The 21,144-nt window shown below is 48.2% G+C and overlaps 1 protein-coding gene across 4 annotated transcripts in view; it reads left to right on the forward strand.

Moving 5' to 3' along the window:
- The window catches only part of VWA2 (von Willebrand factor A domain containing 2), a 46,838-nt gene that overhangs the window by 5,165 nt on the left and 20,529 nt on the right, over positions 1-21,144 (forward strand). For 3 of the 4 annotated variants that reach the window (XM_059398647.1, XM_059398646.1, XM_059398648.1), the window contains exons 2-5: positions 2,072-2,133; positions 6,226-6,300; positions 8,038-8,171; positions 14,674-14,783. In XM_059398647.1, coding sequence (XP_059254630.1) covers positions 2,082-2,133; positions 6,226-6,300; positions 8,038-8,171; positions 14,674-14,783 — 371 coding nt within the window. In that variant the 5' untranslated portion in view covers positions 2,072-2,081. The remainder of the gene's footprint in view (positions 1-2,071; positions 2,134-6,225; positions 6,301-8,037; positions 8,172-14,673; positions 14,784-21,144) is intronic. The other variant, XM_059398649.1, reaches the window with a different exon arrangement.

The raw sequence follows: 21,144 nt of genomic DNA on the forward strand, positions 1-21,144 counted from the left end.
AGAGACTCTCATTTTAAACTTTCTGGGAAAGCATCTGTATTTCTTGGCGAACGCCGGATTTCCAGGGGCCCTTGCTTACAGCCTACTCAGAATCCTCTGAATGAGGAGTCACGTTCTGTTTCGTGGCTGCAGCTGGGAGACGTGCGTCCCAGCCTCGCAGCGAGAAGGTGGAGGGTGTCTGACGACAGAACTTGTTTCAGTGCCAGTTGTGTTAAAGACCCTCCCATGAGCTGCTGAGGATGAGCAGGAAACTCCCACCCCGTGTTGTGGAGAAATGACACCCGCCAGTGGAGACGTGGGGGTCCAAAGACCCAAGATACACAAAGGAGGACTTGGCCCTGCCGCCTCCTCCTCCCCGTTCTTAGCTGCTGGAGAGCACCGTTTACTGAAGACGTTACACGGACTTTCTGATTTGGGTGCATCAGGCAGAAGGGAGGTTCTCTGTCCTGGGCTGCCCCGTTGGGTACCCCACGCTGTGACCGACCACCTTGTCCTCTGCTCTCTTCTCTGGAACCTGGCGGGGGTCGTGGGGGGACCCTGCTGTGCTTCCCTTTCCATATCTCTGTCTGGGATTTTCTCTTCAGAATTGTCTCCCGAGTGAGTGTCAACATTATGTGTTTAATGAAGGAAACTTGAGTAAGACCTACCTGTGGCTGTGGGTTTTTTTTTTTTTTTTGATGGGCATTTTATGGTGAAGGATAAGACCTTGAATGAATATGGAAACCTCCAAGGCAAAAAATTGAATTTCTAGAACCTATTGTTCAGATATTTTTTAGTTTCTCCCTGCTAAATTGGGGGAATCAATTTCATTCTATATGATCCTTATCTCCTTATACTACTTGCAAGTACACTCGCTAAAGTGTAAGACCGTCTGAATTGTACAGCATGTCTTTGTGGTTGAATAGATAATGAAAGATCCATTTCCTGGGCCTCATGGCTAAGAAGTATGTCTCATGTATGTGCTCTTATAGAATCAAAGTTATAGTCGTTCTTACTAAAAGCTTTTACTTTCTTCCCTTATTTTCCTCAAAAATTGTCATCAGGCCCATGGAACTGAATCTTACCTATGCTATAAACATGATTGGGCAATAATAATTTTTAAAAACCCCTTTTGTTTCTTCTCCAGCCATATTACTTTAAAAATATTTTAATTTTTTGGGCGCCTGGGTGGCTCAGTGGGTTAAGCCACTGCCTTCGGCTCAGGTCATGATCTCAGGGTCCTGGGATCGAGTCCCGCATCGGGCTCTCTGCTCAGCAGAGAGCCTGCTTCCCTCTCTCTCTCTCTGGCTGCCTCTCCGTCTACTTGTGATTTCTCTCTGTCAAATTAATAAATAAAATCTTTAAAAAAAAAAAATATTTTAATTTTTTAATAAAATAATAAAAATTTTTTAATTTTTAAAGATTTGGTTTATTTATTTGATGCAGAGATAGCAAGAGCAGGAACACAAGCAGGGGGTAGGGCAGGGGGAGAGCGAGAAGCAGGCTTCCCTGCTGAGCAGGGAGCCCGAAGTGGGGCTTGATCCCAGGACCCTGAGATCATGACCTGAGCTAAAGGCAGAGGCTTCACCGGCTGAGCCACCCAGGCGCTGAGGTGCATTACTTTTTATAATTTAGAAAGTATAGGTTTTGAGAACTTGCTAGAAGGTTTCAGAAAATGAGGACATTGGAAATCAAATCTTCAATCTCTTGGATTCTAACTCCTCATAAGAAACAGAGGCGTTGAGAAGGAAGGACTTTATTCAAGGACATGGGCTGGTCAGGGCCTGGCCAGGCTAGGACCCAGGACTCAACCTTGGGTACAGCGTACCTTCCTGGTGTCTGTGAAGGAGCTTCGGGGGTGGGAGGCTAGGTGTCTGGGAAAGTTGTTAGACCATCCTTTGAAACAAAATCACTGGAGCAAAGTATCCAATGGATCTTTTCCAGGCTAATATGGTTCTTGTGGCAAGGAGGAGCCTCTAGGGCCATCTTTGCGCCCTCGAAAAGGCTGATTAGTTGTCTTCTCATTTGGGGGTGACCTGGGGGGTACACAGAGCTAATTGCTGATGCTTTTTTTTCCTGTCCTGCCCTGTAGGTAAATCAACATGCCCTCTTCCCTGTTGCTGGAAGTCCTCTTCATTTTCCTATTTTCTGGAGGTAAGTTTGGTCAGGAATAAGGTGTTGAGGGGTTTAGTTTGCTTCATTTCCTGTCGATTTTAACTTCTAGAGGCCTCTCAAATACATCTGCAACTCTCTACTTCACGGCCACCTACCTAGTGTAAGCCCCATCGTCTTGTGCTTGGACCACTGCAGTAGTCTCCCAGTTGGTCTCCCTGGTTCCACCTGGTTCTGCTCCACACCACTGTGCACAGAATAGTCATTTCAAAATGTAAATCTGGGGTGCTGGGTGGCTAAATTGGTTAGGCGTCCAACACTTGATTTTGGCTCAGGTCATCTCAGGGTCATGAGATCGAGCCCCACATTGGGCTCTGCAATCAATGGGAGGTCCACTGGAGATTCTCTCCCTCTCCCTCTGCCTTCCACACACCCCCACCATGCTCTCCCTAAAATAAAAAAATAAATCTTTAAAAAAAAAATGCGAATCTGATCATGCCTGGACCCCTCTCCACCCCTACACCCTGCCTAGATTTTTTTAAAAAGTTTATTAGAGAGAAAGCAAGAGCGAGCAGTGGGGAGGCTCAGACGGAGAGGGAGAGCAGGCTCGATCGAGTGTGGGGATCGATCCCAGGACCTGAGATCATGACTGGAGTTGAAGCCAGATGCTTGGGTACCCAGGTGCCCCTTGCCTCAAATTTCAAATGATACCTCATTGCTCTAAAGAGACTTTGCTTGATCGGACCCCAGGCCCCCAGGCATCGTCTGGCACCATCTCCCTCCATGCCGCAGCCCTTTTTCCTTCCAGTCCCGCCCAGCCCCCTTGCTCCCCTTCTGCCTGGGGCGTTCTCAGTTACGGTGACACCTCTGCCTAGATCACCCCTTCACCCAACACTGCCAGCCCAGTAAACTATGCATCCGTCAGCACCCAGCACAGTTCCTCCTGGTCCCCCAGGTCAGGCCATTTCCTCAAAGACCTGTAGCCCCGGGTACCTCTGCTATGTAGTCCTTCTATGTGAATTTTTAAAGACTCAGTGTCCATCTTCTGTACCAGATAGAAGCTCCATGAGAAAGAGATTCTACATGTTGTGTATTCACCATTGCATAATCTTGGCACTCGGCACCCAGCACCGGACCTGGCGCACAGAAGTGTTCCAGAAGTGCACAGACGAATGAATAATGGAGCAAAGCAACTTTGTTTTTACTCCCCTCTGGAGCTCTAGCCTTGTTAAAAGTAGAGAGGAATCAGAGTTCAGATTAGTCCTACAAGTAAGAACAAGTGGGCAGGGTACCCAGCCATCCCAGTCTAGCTCAGGGTCCTCTTGTGGTCTCTGAGACTCTGCTATGTTGAACCTTGTCACCACCGGCCTGGTCCCTGGGCGCTGGGAGATAAGAGAGGCTGGAAGAAGGTGAGTAGTTGCTCAGACCACCAGCCTCCCTCTCTAAGCCATGTGGGTAGATGGTGTAACATTGTAGCTTCGTGGTGAGGGGCCTGGGAGATATGTTTGGGGATAGGGCCTGAATGTGGTCCCCGGAGGCTCAGGCTCTGGTTCTGCTCTAGCTCATTGCAGAGTTCGCCTTTTACAGCCCCATCCAGTTTACAGAGCACTTGTCCTGTCCATCTCTGGGTTGTACAGATGAGGCTGGGGAGGCCCAGTGAGGCCTGTGACTTGCCCAGGGTCACAGAGCTGTTGGGAGCAGAGCTGGGACAAATGTCTCTCTCCTGACTTCTGGGCTGGCCTCATCACTCAGGGATCCTCTAGGGGAAGAGAAGGTGCAGAAATCATTGGACTAGGCCTCTGCTCTCATCGGTAGAGTCCAACATTCATCAGCTCCCTATTTCAGAGGGAAGCCCTGCAAAATTCTGAGTAACGTCCTAGGGGAGCCATAGGGACATCACCCATGGCACCAGGAGGGGTCATCTGAAGCCTGGCACAGACCATAACTGCTGAGCACGTGGTAGAGAAGGACACATTGGCTGAGTGACATCTTTAGTGAGTGGTCTCTGGTCACCAAGCTCCTCTGCCTTCCTCTCAGGGGGAGGCTGCTGGCCTGTCTCCAGCTGGGGAATTTGCTGGTACGACTTATAAAAAGGTCCAGCACTTTCCTGTTCTTTGTAGGGCCTTGGAGATTCCTTGGCTGTTGGGCCCTTTGCAATACTTAATGGACTTATTCGGGAAACCTTAGTGCATGTCCGTGGTGCACAGAGAGCTGGACTAGGCTTTGCAGAGGACGGATGGAAGCATTCCTGCTCTCGGGAGCTCCCAGGGCAGCTGGGCTGATGGGAGCAGCTCGGGCTGATAGGGAGGGGGCAGCCGGGCTGAGTGAGCCTGCAAGAAGCCGAGAGCCTCTGTGTTCTGGAAGACCAGTGTGCTGAATTATTGAGTGAATTTTCAGGTTTTGAAGCATTGCCCAGCCTCTGTCTTAACATGTGCCATTTTTTATGCAAGTGAAAGGGTGGTTTTTTTTTTTTCTCCCCATAAACCCAGTCTACAATCTTTATTTGTAGTTTGTCTTGTTTCTGCCTCTGGTGGCAAAACCGCAGTGGCAGATTGTCCCAGACCCCACGAACGGTATTTGATGGCTCTTGTCAGTGGGGTAACAGCTGGTTCAGCATTTTGGCCAAGAACCATCTTATGTGAGTGAGATTGGGAACAGGGCAGATCAGGTGAGCAGAAACCGACTGCTCGAAGGCTAGGTGGGGAGAGCTGGGAAATACTTTTGTTTGCACTGGGGAGTAGGGAGTGGAAAGGAGCCAGAGAAGATGGGGCTGGGTCGAGCCCAGGGGGCGGCTGACTAAGGGGGGCAGGGGGTGTCTCAAGCAAGAGGCGTCCCCATCCTAGACCCTGACTTTTTCTTTTGGTTTCTCCCTCCTAATCACTTTCTTGGCAGTCACAGAGCCCCTTGGGCCCAACATACCGGCCTGGTGGGAATCACCAGACCCTACTCCCCATTCCCATGTTCCCAGCAGTGCCCCCGTGCCCAACGTGCCTTCATCTGCTCCCCCCCCCGCCTGGCCTGCTCCCCTGCTCCCCTGCTCTGCCCACGTCATTTTATTTCCTCTGTGCTCACCCACCACACGTGGACATTGATAAAGCCCGGGGACTTCTGCCACTAGACATCAACTGTGTGCACGTGGCGTCTCGAAATAGCCCTCCAAGTGGCACCTCGTGGCCTTCAGGACATCCACCAGGATTGGCTCACGTTCAGCAGGCCTGGGGCTTCCTTGACATATTACCCCTGCTCTCAGAGTTATTTTGTAAATCAAACAACATTACCATTTTCCTGGACATCCTGTAAGAGAAGGAAAGATGTATTCACGGACTTCCTCCCCCAAAACTTCTTGGCCCTTGTTCGTAGTAATAGCGCTGAATAAATTTACCAGTGTTGACTCATAGCTCCGTCTCGCCGGGATTTGTTATCCCCACGGTTCCTCCATCACAAGTCAACCCGAAAGGAGAGTCCCCGATGGGCCTTTTCCCCTCTCCCTGTTCTTCCTTCGAGTTCCTTCCCAGGTCTGATACTGCGGGGGCAGAGGCTGTCAGCAGCTTTAGGACTCTTCATTCGTGTGGCCAAATTGTTTCCTAAAAGGGTTGTACCAGTGTTCACCGCCATCACGGGGAAGGTTTCTCCCGATTTGATCTTTCCCCATTTGCATTTAAGTGTAGAAGCTGGTCGATTCATTTCACAGTTAAAAGGGTATCTCATGGTTTGGGTCAAAAACATTTTGTCACCTGTTCAAACATTTTCCCTGTGCTTGTCTATGAATTGGATGTTTATATCCAAGGTTAGTTTTTATGGCAAGGTGCTGTACCCTGAAGGGGTGGGCATCCAGTTATCATGCCTAACCAGGGGCAGAACTCATCAGAATCACACCTCACCTTCTATATATATTTTTTTAATTTTTTGCTTCAAAATACCCAAATTTAAATACCAGGTTACCTGACAGAAGTGAAGTAATTGGAGGGGTTTCTTTATGCTGTCCATCTGGTGACTTTTGAGATGCAACATCCTTAAATTCCTTCACATTCCGGTTTTCCCTTCTACTACCCGTTGGTTCTGGTCACATAATGTGGACTAAGACTCCTCCCCTTTCTGCTTTGCATTGACTGCTTCTGGTGTCTTCTCTCCTAGTACCCCTGTCTCATGCGCTTCAGGAAGTCCACGTAAGCAGGGAGACCATTGGGAAGATTTCAGCCGCCAGCAAAAGTAAGCCCATGTGTTCTTCAACCTTCTAGACCCCCATGCTGGCCTCTGCATGACTCCAGAATGCTCCTGCCTCACTCCCATCTTCCTCTGACATTGTGGCCAGAGTCATTTTCTCCAAACAGGCCTGATCCGGGTCTCTATCCTGGGTGAAAACCTTGGGTAAATTCTTGTTGCTGAATTTCTTGGTCTTGCTTGGGAGTCCTCGGCTATGTGACCACCATCTCCCCAACCAGCCTCCTCCCACCATGTTCCTGCCTCTTCCTCCCTTTTCAACATCCCCTCCACCTGCTCAAGCCACACCAGCCTGTTCCCAGAGACGTTGCGTGTCCCTTGTCTCCCTCTCTGCTGAAATCCCCTTTAGTCAGTGCCTTCTGGGTGGTGCCTTTTCTCTGGTGCTTCTCTGATGTCCGCTCTCCTCCATCCTGACGGGGAGGTGGTAGGGCATGGATTCTGGAGCTAGACAGCCTGAGTTTGCTTCCTAGCTCCACTGCTTACTTATACTTTGGCCTTAGGGAAGTTACTGAATCGCCCTGTGCTCTTCTTTCCTCCTCTCTCCGCCGGCAATAAAAACCATACATTTATTTAGGAGTGGGGTGGGGATCTAGGGAGCTGATAGCTAAAGGGTATAGAGTTTCTATCCTTTTTTTTTTTTTTTAAATATTTATTTATTTATTTATTTGACAGAGAGAGAGAGAGAGATCACAAGTAGGCAGAGAGGCAGGCAGAGAGAGAGAGGGAAGCAGACTCCCCACAGAGCAGAGAACCCGATCTCAGGCTCGATCCCAGGAACCTGAGATCATGACCTGAGCCGAAGGCAGAGGCTCAACCCACTGAGCCACCCAGGCGCCCCTAGAGTTTCTTTTTGAGGTGATGGAAAATGTTCTAAATTTGACTGTGGTGAGGATGGAATGTATCTGTGAATATACTAAAAGTCACCGAATCATATATTTTATTTTATTTTTGAGAGAGAGAATGCACGAGCTGGGGAGGGGCAGAGAGAGAGGGAGAGAGAGCTCCCCAAGGAGGGTCGACGCTCCGCACAGAGCCCACCTAGCGCAGGGCTCAGCCTCACAGCCCTGAGATCATGACTGGAGCTGAAATCAAAACATGCTTAACCAGCTGAGCCACCCAGGTGCCCCCTGAAGTATATATTTTAAATGGATGAATTCCTTGGTATGTGAATCGTATCTCAATAAACCTGTTAAAAATTTTTTTTTAAAAAATAGCAGTCTGTCTTAGGGTGCTTATAAGAAAGTGCTGGGGGCAGTGCATGACAAAGAGGGAAGACCCAGTCAGTGCTGCCCTCACTTGAACTCTGGGATAATGCAGCTTCAGGTACCAGGGTTTCTGGCTGGATCCTGGACTAGATTGTGGCCCCCAAGGGCTGGGACCAAGGCTCTTTAGTATCCCTCACTGGTCCAGTAGCCCCTCCTCTCCTTGGCGCTCCGTTCCCGTTGCTGAGTTAGACTCCTCCAATAGTACACAGACTTCTGCGCAAGGCCTGTTTGTCAACTTTGTGCCCGCTGTGGGGGCGGGGGAGTGTACTTGCTGCTGCAGAGGAGAGCTGCCTCTGGCTGGGGCCTTCTCCTGTGTTATTTTCGTGCATGGGCTAAGAAGAGCAGCAGCCTGATGTACCCTGAAGTTGTCTCTGCCTCCACTCTGCTTCAGGAGGGCACCCCTCTGGGGATTGGAGGGCAGGGAGGTCGGTTGTCAGCCACTGTGTTCCACTCTCCCTAGTGATGCAGTGCTCGGCGGCAGTGGACCTCCTGTTTCTGATCGACGGATCGCACAGTGTCGGGAAGGGGAGCTTTGAGAGGTCTAAGCACTTTGCCATCACGGTCTGTGACGCTCTGGACATCAACCCTGAGAGGGTGAGTGCAAGCCTTATCATCCTTGCATTCGGGCATCTTGGGTTGCAAGCGACAGAAATCCAGTTCTAAGCAGAAGAAGACATTCACGGGCGCCTGGGTGGCCCAGTGGGTTACGCATCCGACTCTTGATATGCGCTTGGGTTGTGGTCTTCTGTGGTGTCGGGGTTAGGGAGCGAGCCCGCCTCGGGGGCTGGGGAGTCTCCCTCTGCCCCTTCCCCGGCTCATGTGTGTGCAAGCTATCTCTCTCTCTTTCCCAAATACATACATACATACATACGTATGTTTTTAAAGCAAATAGAAGAAGAAGAAGAGAACATTTTGTTGGCTTGTGGAACAGGAACACCAAGAGGGTGGTCCTGGTTCTAGGCATGGTAGGGTCTGAAGCCTCATTCAGTCTCTTTTTCTCCTCAGTTTTGCGTTCCTTGTTTGGCTTCCTTCCCACGCAGCCTCTCCTTACACAGCACATTTGCCCTGTACTGCCTTTCAAGCAACTGATCCCAGTAAAAGGAAAATGGATTTCTTTCCCTGCGCCCGCAGCGGACGGTCTCCGAGAGGGCTGCTATTGGCCAAGGCACAAGTCTCATGACAGTCCCTTGCCCAGTCCTAGTAGTCAGCAGGGAAAGATGCTCTGGCCACGTGAGTCACGGGCTGACGCACCTTCTTGATTCCCCACTGGGAAGAGGAGCTTTTGGAGGAGCGGGAAAGGGAAAGCATACTGAGGCAGACAAAAACTCTCCCTCTGAAAGGCAGAGCCTTTGTATGAAGTGGGGCTCCTACCCCACACGTTCACTTGAGAGGAGCTACTCCTGCCGGAGTGAATCCAGCCAGTTTGTTCATCTCGTGCTCTCCCTGGCTCTGGGGAGCTGCTCTCAAGCAGCAGCAGACTGTGCTAACTGTGGCTCCCACTGCTGAAAGGGGCATCTTGGGACAACCCAATAGAAAAATGAACAATGAACACAGTTCCCAGAAATTGAAACAGAAGTAGCCCTTAGACGCAGGAAAAGATGCCCAACCTCACTCACTCTAACAGTACAACTTCCACCAAAATACCATTTTCACTTTCTGGATTAGCAAAATCCCAGTTTGGTGACCTGCCCCGTTGGCAGATCTATAGAAGCGGGTTCGTGCCGGCGATGGGAGTATAACCTGGTGCGACCTCCAGGGAGGGAGTCTGGCAGCGTCCATTGGAATTACAAAGGCGTGGACCCTGTGGCTCAAGAATTCCACCCCATGGAATGTGTTCTACAGATACTCCCACAGATGCAAAGTGTTGGACAGTTATTCCTTGCAGAGTTGTTTGTTTATGATCATAAAACATTTCAGGTCATGCAAACGCCCACTCACAGGTGACAGGTGAATTCATTAGGGTACATTCATAAGGGAAACATCGGGCAGCGGTAGAAAGTGAATGGGGAAGTTCTCTTAGATGGAGGGGCACCAACCCAGATGAGACTAAAAAGTAAGAGGCAAATGGCATATGTAATGTGTGACTTTTTATGAAAAAGGGAGGAAAAAGTCTGTGTTGGTACTTGGAGAGATCTGTGAAGAGGCTGAGAACAGTGGTTCGCTGTTGAGCAGAGGGGGTGCAGATCCAGTGGGGGGACTCAACCGTTTTACTTTTTTTTAAATACTTGATGGATTTTGAGCCGTGTGAACCTACTCCAAAGTCAAAATTTAAGAAGGGTGTTTTGATCTGAAAAGCCATTCTTAACTTGAATTAGAGACTACTTGCAAACAGGTTGCAGAAGGAAGTGGTTTTCCAAGATGACATTCCATGGTTAATCCCAGAAAAACCTCTAGGACTGAAGAGCAAAAGTGGCTTTTAATGAAAGCCGGATTTTCTCCAGAATGGCAGGTAGTTTGGGGAGAGTGAGCCCATCACCCTGGTCTGCCCGCCATCTGGCATGGCCGTCTGAAGACACCAGAGCAGATTCTATTCCATTTGGGCTTGGGCAGCCTGGAAGTTCCAACCGTGAAGCCATCGCAGGTCCTCAGAGGACCAGGGCCACAGACTGCTGAATCCCCATCTTCTTCTGCACAGTGTACTGCTTTCCAAAGGAGGCGATTCCCCCCATGAGGTTTCCGTAGTTATTTGTGGAGGAAGAGCCATAAAAACCAAATGCTTGATGTCGGCAGTGATGTAGTGTGTGTCCTGAAATGGGAGGCCTGGAGGCCCCAGAGGATGGTAGGTTGGGAGAGAAGAGCTGTGTGGAGTATAGGTGAACATTTTACTGATGAAGAAACAGACTCAGAGAGGCTAAGTAACTGCCTGGGGTCACACAGTAATCAGAGGAAACAGCTAAGTGTGGAAGAACTGAGGATCTTGACCCTGAGCTCAGGACTTGCTCTGTTAGGTCCTTTGTCCCTCCCAGCGGGTAGCCCCTGGGTCAAGATGAGGTGACACCAAGAAGTCATACCCTATTGCATGGCAAATGGATAGCTGGTATAGTGGCACTGTGTGTGTGTGTGTGTGATGTGTAAGGGGTGGGCACTGATGGAATTCAGCATCCTCCAACAGGGTAAGAAAACCACCACAAAAGACTTCATGGCTGGTGTGCACCGGTGCAGCTGTGTCAACCACAGGTTCTCCAGAACTTGGGGAATTAAAGCTTGGTGCTGCCAGACCACATTTAAAATGTGGCATTATTTCCGGAGGCTGATTTTTAGGCTAGAAATGGGCAAACCACTCAGTACCCATCACAAGGAGCCAGAACAGTGAGAGCCCTGGAAACTTCCATAGATGAAGGAAGCCGATGATGACGTTCAGGCGAAAGAGGGTGTAGAGTGGCTCTATTTCATTCAGACAGAATCTGGGCATTCAGAGAGTTCTCTTGGGGCTGGACCTGAGAAAAACTTTCTCCAGCAAGATTCGTTGAGCAAAGGGTTTGGGGGCTGGCGGCTCTGTTTGAGTGAGCTAGTGAGCCACTGGACCTTGAGCTTGAGCCATTCCGACTTGCTGGAATGCTAGCAAAGGGTGTTTGCAGGAGAGCCTTTAAAGATGGTTTGATCTGATTCGTGCTTGAGGCTTTCTGTATTTGCTGCTGCACTTCTGTGCCTCTTTATACCTCCATGTACAAGGGATCTACGCCTTTTTTTCCTTTCTAAAATTTAGTTTTCAAGGTGCTGTAAGGTAAGGCTTGTTATGGATGTTGTGTTGTGGAGATGGATGGAAGGTGTTTGAAGTCTTCCTCCCAGTGATTAAAAGCTGAGAAGTTTGCTTCCTGGCTCCAGTACAGTGACTGCAGCAGAGTGATTACAGAGCGCGAGAAATCCGGGCAGGCTTGCCCTTGAGCATACAGTCAACTGAAGATAAAAGGAAACTGCTTTGCTCCCAAACCACCAATTACATTAAATGTCTTAACCACTGACTCAAGTTATTTCTGTCTTGTTTTGTTTTGAAGTTGTATCCTTCCTGTTTAATTCAAGTAAATACACCCAGCTGCTGGTCTCCGGGGAGTTTTTTTTTTAACTCAATAATCCATTCACATGGTTCAATTAAAACGCAGTCAATGCCTAGTTTCCCTCCTGCTCATATATTTTCCATCTGCCCAGTTTTCCTACCTGCTTGCTTTTTTTTTTTTTTTAAAGATTTTATTTATTCAACAGAGAGAAATCACAAGTAGGAGAGGTAGTCAGAGAGGCAGGCAGAGAGAGAGGAAGGGAAGCAGGCCCCCTGCTGAGCAGAGAGCCCGACGAGGGACTCGATCCCAGGATCCTGAGATCATGACCTGAGCCGAAGGCAGCAGCTTAACCCACTGGGCCACCCAGGCACCCCTTGCTTGCTTTTTTTTTAAAAGAAGATTGATTGATTGATTTGAGAGAGAACATGCGTGCAGGCATGGTTGGGAGGGGCAGAGGGAGAGAGAGTCTCAAGCCGACTCCATGCTGAGTGTGCTGCCCCACGCTGGGCCCGATCCCACAACCCTGAGATCACGACCAGAGCTGAAACCAAGAGTCGGACATGTAACCGACTGTGCCCCCCAGGCGCCTGTCCCTATCAGCTTTCTTGAGCATCCTTCCAGAACCACTTCTCCAAACACAAGCAGTATGAAGTGTACCATGCTATATTCACTGTTCTATCCTTTGCCTTTTTCTCTTCACGGTATCTTGGAAGTCTTTCCATATCTAAGTATATAAGTAACATAGGCATTAATATAGATCTATATTATTTTTTACAGCTTATTAACATTCTGTCATAAGGATTTCCTGAGGTTTAATTAACCAATCCCCTACTGATGGACATTTGATATTACAAATACATGGTGAGCCTGTAAATCCATTATTTCACACATAAGTATATCTGCAGGATGAACTCCAAGTAGCCCTATGTAATTGTAACTTTGTAACTTCTTTTAAAAGATTATTTATTTGAGAGAGAGGGAATGAGTGAGAGAGAGCCCAAGTAGGGTAAGGGGCAGAGAGAGAAGCAGACTTCCCCCTGAACAGGGAGCCTGTTGCTGGACTGTGTCCCAGGACCCTGGGATCATGACCTGAGCCAAAGTCATGATGACCTGACCTGAGCTTATCTGACTGAGCCACCCAGACTTCCCTGCAGTTGTAACTTCCAATAAATATTGACAAATTGCCCTCCATGGACGCAGTAACATTTATGTTCTTACCAGCAATGTTTGAGAACTTGCTAGTTTCCTTTGCAAACATTGTATTTAGCTTTTTGCAACATCTCCATGTGGTACAGTTAAGCATCTTCTCTCATACTAAAGAGACGTTCGGGTTTCCTGTGCAATCCCTGTTCATATACTTTGCCCATTTCTTCTAATGTGTTGTTGGTCTTTAACATATCAATTCCTAGGCACTTTTTACATATTGGGAGAACTAACCCTGTGCCTCTGACTTGAGTTGCAAACTAATTTTCCATTTGTCTTCATTTTTTATTGCATGATGGCATGTTTTGCCCTGCAGAACTTTTCCTTATGCAGTCAGATTTATCAGCCTTTTCCTTTATGGCTTCTGGATTTCAAGGCATAGGAAGGCCTTTTTCCACTTTGAAGTTATGAAGAAATTCTCTCTAGTTTCCTTCCAGAACTTTCACAGTTACATTTTTTCACATGTAGATCCTGACTCCGTTCGTGATTGAGGCTCTGTTTTGTAGGTGGCTGTTCAGTTGTCCCAGTTTCGCTGGACCGTCTCTTCCCCACTAGTTGGAGATGGCGCTTGAACCCAAGCTAATTTCCAGGGAGATTTCCAAAGGATTTTGTTCCTCAGAATCTCCTGAGCTTCTCTGCTGCTGTTTTCCAGCGTCCACCTCCCACACACGCCCACCCAAGACAAATTTCTTCCTCCTGTAGATGCTTATGAGTGCCTCCCTAGAACTCCCTGTTGAACCAAGATCCTTTGGGCTGTGCTCGCCGGGAGCAGGTGCAGCTGGCCTGCTGGGGCGGAGTGCTTTGATGGTCCCCAAAGCACCAGGCCTGCTCCGGGATTGGCAGTGCAGGAATTCAGGTAGTAGGTAAAAGGCAGCCTGGTTGCTTAAATATGAATCAGACGGCCTGTTTGCAATCTTGGCCAGAACTGGGGACAGGTGATAGAGTAGTAGCTGAGAATGCAGTTTCTTGAGGGGCTTTAGAGAGCCAGTGACTGGGTTCAGGGCGTGGGCCCTCGAGAGGAGGCCTAAACGCGTATAGCCTTTTTTGCTCAAGACTGACTGGCGTCCTCAGAGCCCAGAAAGTGACTTTATTCAGTTTCCCTTCTCTGGTTTTGGAAGGCGTTGGCGTTTCTCCAGCGGCCTCCGGAGCGAGGCTGCAGAGTCCGTCTGGCATCACCCATGGCTCTGGCTCCTTCGCCTGCAGGGTCACTTCAGCTTCAGTGTTGCTTGTCCTCCAGGGTGACTCCGTTCTGAGAGCGGGCCTTTCCCCAGTGTGGCGACTGCCCCCTGCCCATCCCCCCACCCCAAGGATGCATGTGTGGTGGCTGTGGCACCCCGGGTGCATTCTGCTGCAAGCCCGTGCTGGCTGAGAGGGCAAGCCTCGTGGCTGAGGCTTAGCGAGGGCTGGAGGCACATTAGGAGGGTCCAACGGCCCAGTGTCCCCCTCTCACTAGCCCTGGGCCAGACCTGTGTCCTCTCTGCAGTTCAGTTCCTCCAGCAGCCCCCTGAGTATTGATGGCACCTGGGTGGGTTCAATGAAATAACGCGTGAGATTGCTGAAAACAGTGCCTGCTCCTGGGAGGCCTTTGGACATGTGACCAGAGACCCTGCCCTAGAGATGCTGACAACCCAGGCCTGAGGGCTGCCGGAACGTGGGCTGAGAAGTTTGAACTGGTGGTTGTCCGCACGGCACGCGGGCCGACTCCCTGTTTCCTTCCAGATGCTCTTCCTGGTCTTCGGAACCTTCTTTTAGGGACACTGGAGAAAGCCCTGGCACTGGTAGTTGTTGAGTGGGCGGGAGGCAGGGTCATTCACCTTTCTGGTCCCTTCTTTTCCCTTAGGAATGTTTGTGACTTGACCTTGTTCTCAGACCCCTGGGCCCTCTGTCTCCTACGGCAGGTCCGAGTGGGGGCGATGCAGTTCAGTTCCGCTCCGCGTCTGGAATTCCCCTTGGATGCCCTTTCATCGCAACAGGAAGTGAAGGCCAAAATCAAGAGGATGGTCTTCAAGTATGTATGATGAGATGCCGCCGGGGTTAGGACGCAGCCAGCCGCCCTTAAAATCGCTCCCTCGAAGGGTGTGATTGGCCCGAGAGCGGGCTGTGGTTTGGCTTCCAGAACCAGCGATGCACAGTCCGTAATGAGAATTCCCCTCTCAGGACTGCTCCTCATTATTACGTAACAGCGTCCTGGGTGGGCGTTTAAAAGTGCAAGGTAAAAAAGGAAGTCTTTTTGCTTCTGTTGTGTGGAGTAGTCAGTTAACCTGGGACTCAGTAGCTGGTGAAGGTTGAGGTGGGTCAAGAGCGTGAGGTGGCGGGAAGAACACTGGCTCTTTCTCCCCGTTCTTTCCCTGGGCACCGCTGTCAGCTGGGAAGGTTGCTGAGAGAAGCCTCGTTTTTTGTCTTCTAGAAAGAGTTGGTGTCGCTCTTTAAGAATGCTTTAAAAATTTCTGAATAGCTATTTATGTTGCTTGTCCTCCAGTGTGACTCTGGTTTTGAGAGCTCCTACACACACACGCCCCATAAATTATGTATGTAGTGGGGTCGTAACATTATTCATGATACAAGTCGACTGATGTGTGTATATGCAAATATGCATATGTAAATACGCATCTATCTGGTGTATGTTTTATATACATGTATATTATATACACACATCTAGCCCTATGTGTATGAAAGTGTGTTATATACTCATGCTACACACACGCATTCACAAACCCACACCAAAGCATGCCTTTCCTTCCTCTCTGGATCCTCTGTGGTATCTGCTGCCCCTTGGGGCGTGTGCCCACTGGAGTGCCACTGACAGCTCTTTATAAAGGTCCCAGCCCTTTATAGCCCGCCACCAATGGCAATTGCAAAAGCCCTAGACTCCGTGGCCCTTTCCCCAGTCATGGGCCTCTGTACATCTGCCAGTGTCCCCAAGAAGCCTGCACCCTCACACTGGGCATGGCAGGAGCAATGGGGGCCCTATGGGCCCCAGGAACCCCCAGTGACTTCATCCCAGGTTATTTACCCCAGCCCAGGGGTGCCCTGAACGGAATGAGAGGCAAGTGAAATGCAAAGAAATGAAAGGGAAAAGAAAAGAGCACATTGAAATGTTTGTTAAAAACAACATTAGTGTGCCCTGGTCTCTCCTAGTTCCCTTGGAGCCTTCTATCCTTGAGGCCTCCAAAAATAGTTTCTTATAGAGAAGCAGTCCTTAGCTCTGATACCTGGCACAACCCCTGTTAAAGTGAGGTCTTTGGCCAGGGAGTGTGTCAAAATGCAGGTGCCTTGGTTTCCTCCCAGACCTACTGATTCCCTCTTTGGGCTTAGGATACTTGGATACTAGATACTTAGAATCTGTCCCTTTTAAAGATCTCTCCCACTACCCCCTGCCCTGTGATTATTATGCACATTAGCCTTTTAAAAATACCTATTGACATTTAATTTAAATATCATAAAGTCCACACACTTAATATGGACAATTCAGTGATTTTGAGTGTATTTTCCAGAGTTACACAACCATTGCTATAATCTAATTTTAGACCATTTTCATCATCCCTACAAGAAACCTTATAAACAGACATTTCTCCAGAGAAGATATGTAAATGATTATTAAGCACTTGAGAAGATGCTCAGTGTCCTTAGCCATTAAGGAAATGTGATCCAAAACTGTAATGAACCACCACCTCACACCCATTAGCGAGGCTAGGATAAATGGCAGACAGTAGCAAGTGTTGACAGGGACGTGGAGAAACTGGAACCCTCATGCACCGCTGGTAGGGTTGTAAAATGGTGCAGCAACTTTGGAACGAGTCTGGCCTGTAAACACAGATTTACCATATGACCCAACGACTCTATTCCCAACAAACTTAAAATGTATGCCCCTAGAAAAACTTGCATACTCCTGTTCAGAGTATCATTGTTTAGAATTGCCAAAAAATGGAAACAACACAAATGTCTAGTGAATGAACAGATAAACCAAATGTGGTCTACCAAGCAATGGAATATATTATTCAGCCGTAAAAAGGAAGGAGGCCGTGATTCATGCTCCAGCATGAGTAGGGTTGAGAATAGGGTTGAGAACCTTGAGAATAAGGTTCTCATTTATATGAAATGTCTGGAACAGAAGCAGAGACAGAAGCAGATTAGTCACTACCAGAGGTGGCGAGGAGTGGGGATAAGGAGTGATTACTAATGGGTGTAGGGCTGCTTTGGTGGGCGATGAAATGTTTTGGACTTAGTGGAGATGTTTGCCCAACTCTGTGAATATACTAAAAAAAACAGGGAATTATATACTTTTAAAAGGGTGAATTTTATGGTATTTGAAGTATATCATGACTGATATAACATTTTTTAAAAATTTATTTATCTGACAGAAATCACAAGTAGGCAGAGACTCAGGCAGAGACAGAGAGAGGGGGAAGCAGGCTCCCCACCAGCAGAGAGCCCGATGTGGGGCTCGATCCCAGGACCCCGGGATCATGACCTGAGCTGAAGGCAGAGGCTTTAACCCACTGAGCCACCCAGGTGCCCCCTGATATAACATTTTATTACAAAAACATCTTTGTAGCCCTTCTATGCATGCTAACATCGGCAGAAGAAGAAGTAACCTGTTGCTTTAAGTTTAGAACTGAAAGTCAAAAATTGGGTGACTCTGATTCCATCATCTGGCCCTGCTCTCTTCTGAAATCTAAGCAAATTGCAGCAAATTGGTTCAAAAAGGTACTTAAGAGGTCATCCAGGATCTGTTCCAGCCTGTTCTTTTACGGGAGACTGCTGAGGCTGAGGAGGAGCAGTGACTTGGCGAGGGCCACGGAGGTCTGTGGCGCGTCCAGCAGATGCCACCAGCTGTCCTTTTCCATCTCTTTCCACCCTCCTTTCCCACCCTCTGAAGAGTTGGTTGACGTCTTCTCATCTGTGTTGAAAGTCATAATGAAGGGTTTGAGAGTATTATTCACAGCATAGGAAGTCCAAAGACTCAGTAAGAAGGTGCCACGTGAGGACAGGAGGGATGGAGAAAGAAGCTTCTCCATGTGTCTGCACAAGGTCAGCTCTTCTTGCACGGCTGTGTGTCGTTAGTGCTCGTGTGTCCTAGGATGACTATAAGAGGTAGCAAACAAGGCAAGGAGGCAGTAACTAATTTTTTGGCCACAGTTGCAGGGTCGCTGAGGACACTAAACATGAAGATGTTGTTATTAATCAGTACAGAGGAATGTTGGCCGAGTGGGAGTGATGACCTCCCTGCGACTCTACCCTTTTTCTGCAGTGAAATTTTAAAGGCTGGATTGATTGGGACGGCTCTACCCAACCCTCCCCCACCCAAATACTTGCCTTTTTAGACCACAGCGATCCCCTGAAGTGTGTTTTGAGGTGGCTAAGGAACCGTCCTGATGATCCTTTATCGCTCCTTTGCAATAAGAAGTTTAAAAATACTGCAATCAAATCTTCCAGTTTTGCACCCTGTGATAACATAAAATCAGATAGAGCATGGCCAGCCAGATCCACTCCAAATGTCCAGAGCTCCTGGCCAGCTGGCTGTGTAACCTCCCCCATCATTTCCCTAATCTCCCAGGAACACAGCTCTGATTTTCTGGGACTGCTTTTTTTTTTTTTGGACCCCATCTGTAGCTTTATCAGTGTTTTACTGTATTTAGATAGCTCTACAAAAATAGCACCTCTTTACCTTAGCATGGAGCCTTTTGTAGCTGTCTGTGGCGTCTTTCAAGCCACATTAACGGTCAAGCACAGCTTTTAGGGGAGTCGCAATTACAAGGTATTTTGTTCTTTTTCAACTTGCTATTTGGTGTGTCTTTTTTGGATATAGTTGCATTATTTTTCATGTTGATCCTTTTTAATGGCTGTATAATAACCCAATGAATTAAACTATCATAGTATATTAAGTCATTCCTCTAAAAGGATACATACACATTGCTTCTGAGCAATGTCTTTGTCTATTGATTAAAGAAAGAGAAAAAAAAATACCTGTAATCAAACCCCTCTCCCTACAGTGAGTTTTCTGATGAATTATTTCTCAGAATCTGTTCCACGGATTACTTGCATCCATGTGATCACTGGGGCAGAGGAAGCCGATTTAAAACACAGATTCCCAGCCTGGTCACACACCCACCACCAGTCTGGAGTCTCTGATGATAGGATCTGAGAATCTCCATTATTCTGCCTCCCAAGGGATTTTTTTTTTTTTTTAAAGATTTTATTTATTTACAGGTAAAGAGGCAGGCAGAGAGAGGGCAGGGTCAGGGGTGGGAAAGTGAGCTCGGGGCTCCATCCCAGGACCCTGGCTGGGATCATGACCTGAGCCGAAGGCAGAGGCTTTAACCCACTGAGCCACCCAGGTGCCCCGTCCCAAGGGATTTTTAAGCTCATTGGAATTTGAGACTAACTCAAAAGATAAACTTCTTGGAGTAGGATTGCTAGTTAATTTATCATGGTAACTACCACTAATGGAACACTCACTAGGTACTAGGAGGTACTGGGTGTAGCATTTAATCCTCAATACTATTACTGTCCCTACTTTAACAGGGAAGGAAACTGACTCTCAGGTTAAGTAACTTAAGTAACTTTCTAGTTTACTTGGCTAATAAATTTCAGATCGAATATTTGAGTCCCACCAGCTCTAGAGCCCGTGTTTTATTTTTAATTATTTTTATTAACGTATAATGTATTATTTGCCCCAGGGGTACAGGTCTGTGAATCATCAGGCTTACACATTTCACAGCACTCACCATAGCACATACCCTCCCCCATGTCCATAACCCAGCCACCCTATCCCTACCCCCGCCACCCCCAGCAACCCTCAGTTTAAGGCCTCTTATGGTTTGTCTCCCTCCTGATCTCATCTTGTTTCATTTTTTCCTTGCCTACCCCCAACCCCCCCCTTCCCTGCCCCTCAAATTCTTCATATCAGGGATAATTGTCTTTTTCTGGTTGACTTCTTTCACTCAGCATAATACTCTCTAGTTCCATCCACGTCATTGCAAATGGCCAGATTGTATTTCTTTGATGGCTGCATAGTATTCCATTGTATGTATATACCACATCTTCTTTTTCCATTCATCTGTTGATGGACATCTAGGTTCTTTCCATAGTTTGGCTATTGTAGACATTGCTGCTATAAACATTCAGATGCATGTGCTCCTTGGGATCAATACATTTGTATCTTTAGAGTAAATACCCAGTAGGCGATTGCTGGGTAGTGGGGTAGCTCTATTTTCAACTTTTTGAGGAGCCCTCATGCTGTTTTCAAGAGTGGTTGCACCAACTTGCATTCCCACCAGCAGTGTAGGAGGGTTCCCCTTTCTCCACATACTCGCCAGCATCTGTCATTTCCTGACTTGTTAATTTTAGCCATTCTCAGTGGTGTGAGGTGGTATCTCACTGTGGTATTAATTTGTATTTCCCTAATGCCGAGTGATGTGGAACACTTCTCATGGATCTATTGTAGAGCCCATGTTCTTAACCCACATGAGTGGCAAAATGTTTAGAATCTGGAACCACACCCCACCCCTGTCAGGAAAGGTCCGTGCCCTTCAGTCACAACTTCCCGAGACAGTAGTCAGTCTGTGAGCCTTCGCTTCTGGTCTGGTTTAGTCTCACCGAGAGGAATTGGAAAAATTCTGGAGAGACTCTGGCCTGGGACCTCCGTTGTCTGGAGCCAGACCCTGAGCTCAGAACAGACTCTGAGTTAGAAATGCTGCACAGGAACGCAGAGGTGGCAGGACTTTTCCTCATTTCCCAGAGTTCAGATGTCTTTAGGAATCTCACCTGACCTGTGGAGAGTTCAGGGGTTGGGGGGAGGCAGGTTAGGGAGCAGAAGTGGAGAGGACAGGCTGCATGGCTATTCATATGCTGAGTGATACGAAGGGCAGACGCTCCCCCCAGGCCAGGGCAGTGGGAAGCCTGAGCTCCCACGTCTTTGACATTTGAGTTCTCTCTAACCACAGCTAGGAGGCTTGGGGGCACACTGCCAGGAGCGTGAAGGCCCAGGGAGCTCTGTGGCATGGGGGCACCTTGGCTTTTGGTAAACAGCATTGGGACCATTTAGGTAGAACAGCCTAGAGCAAGGGTCAGCAGACTTTTTCAGTGAAGAGCCATAGAGGAAATACTTCAGGCTTGGCCTGCCATCATTTATGTATTGCATAGACAAGACATAAATGAAGGGGCGTGTCTGTTTCCCAGTAAAATTTTATCTGTAAAACCTGGCAGACTAGATTTGGCCCACAGGTTGTAATTTTTCAACCCCTGGCGAGAGAAAGACCACTGGCTTTGGAATCAGTCTGACTGTTTAACCTCCAGCTAGCTGGGTCAGAGGCAGATGACTTGAATGGCTGTATAATGTTATGGCTAAGAACTCAGGTTCTGGAGGT

Source organism: Mustela nigripes, chromosome 4 (genome assembly GCF_022355385.1).
Source record: "Mustela nigripes isolate SB6536 chromosome 4, MUSNIG.SB6536, whole genome shotgun sequence".
Classification (NCBI taxonomy): domain Eukaryota; kingdom Metazoa; phylum Chordata; class Mammalia; order Carnivora; family Mustelidae; genus Mustela; species Mustela nigripes.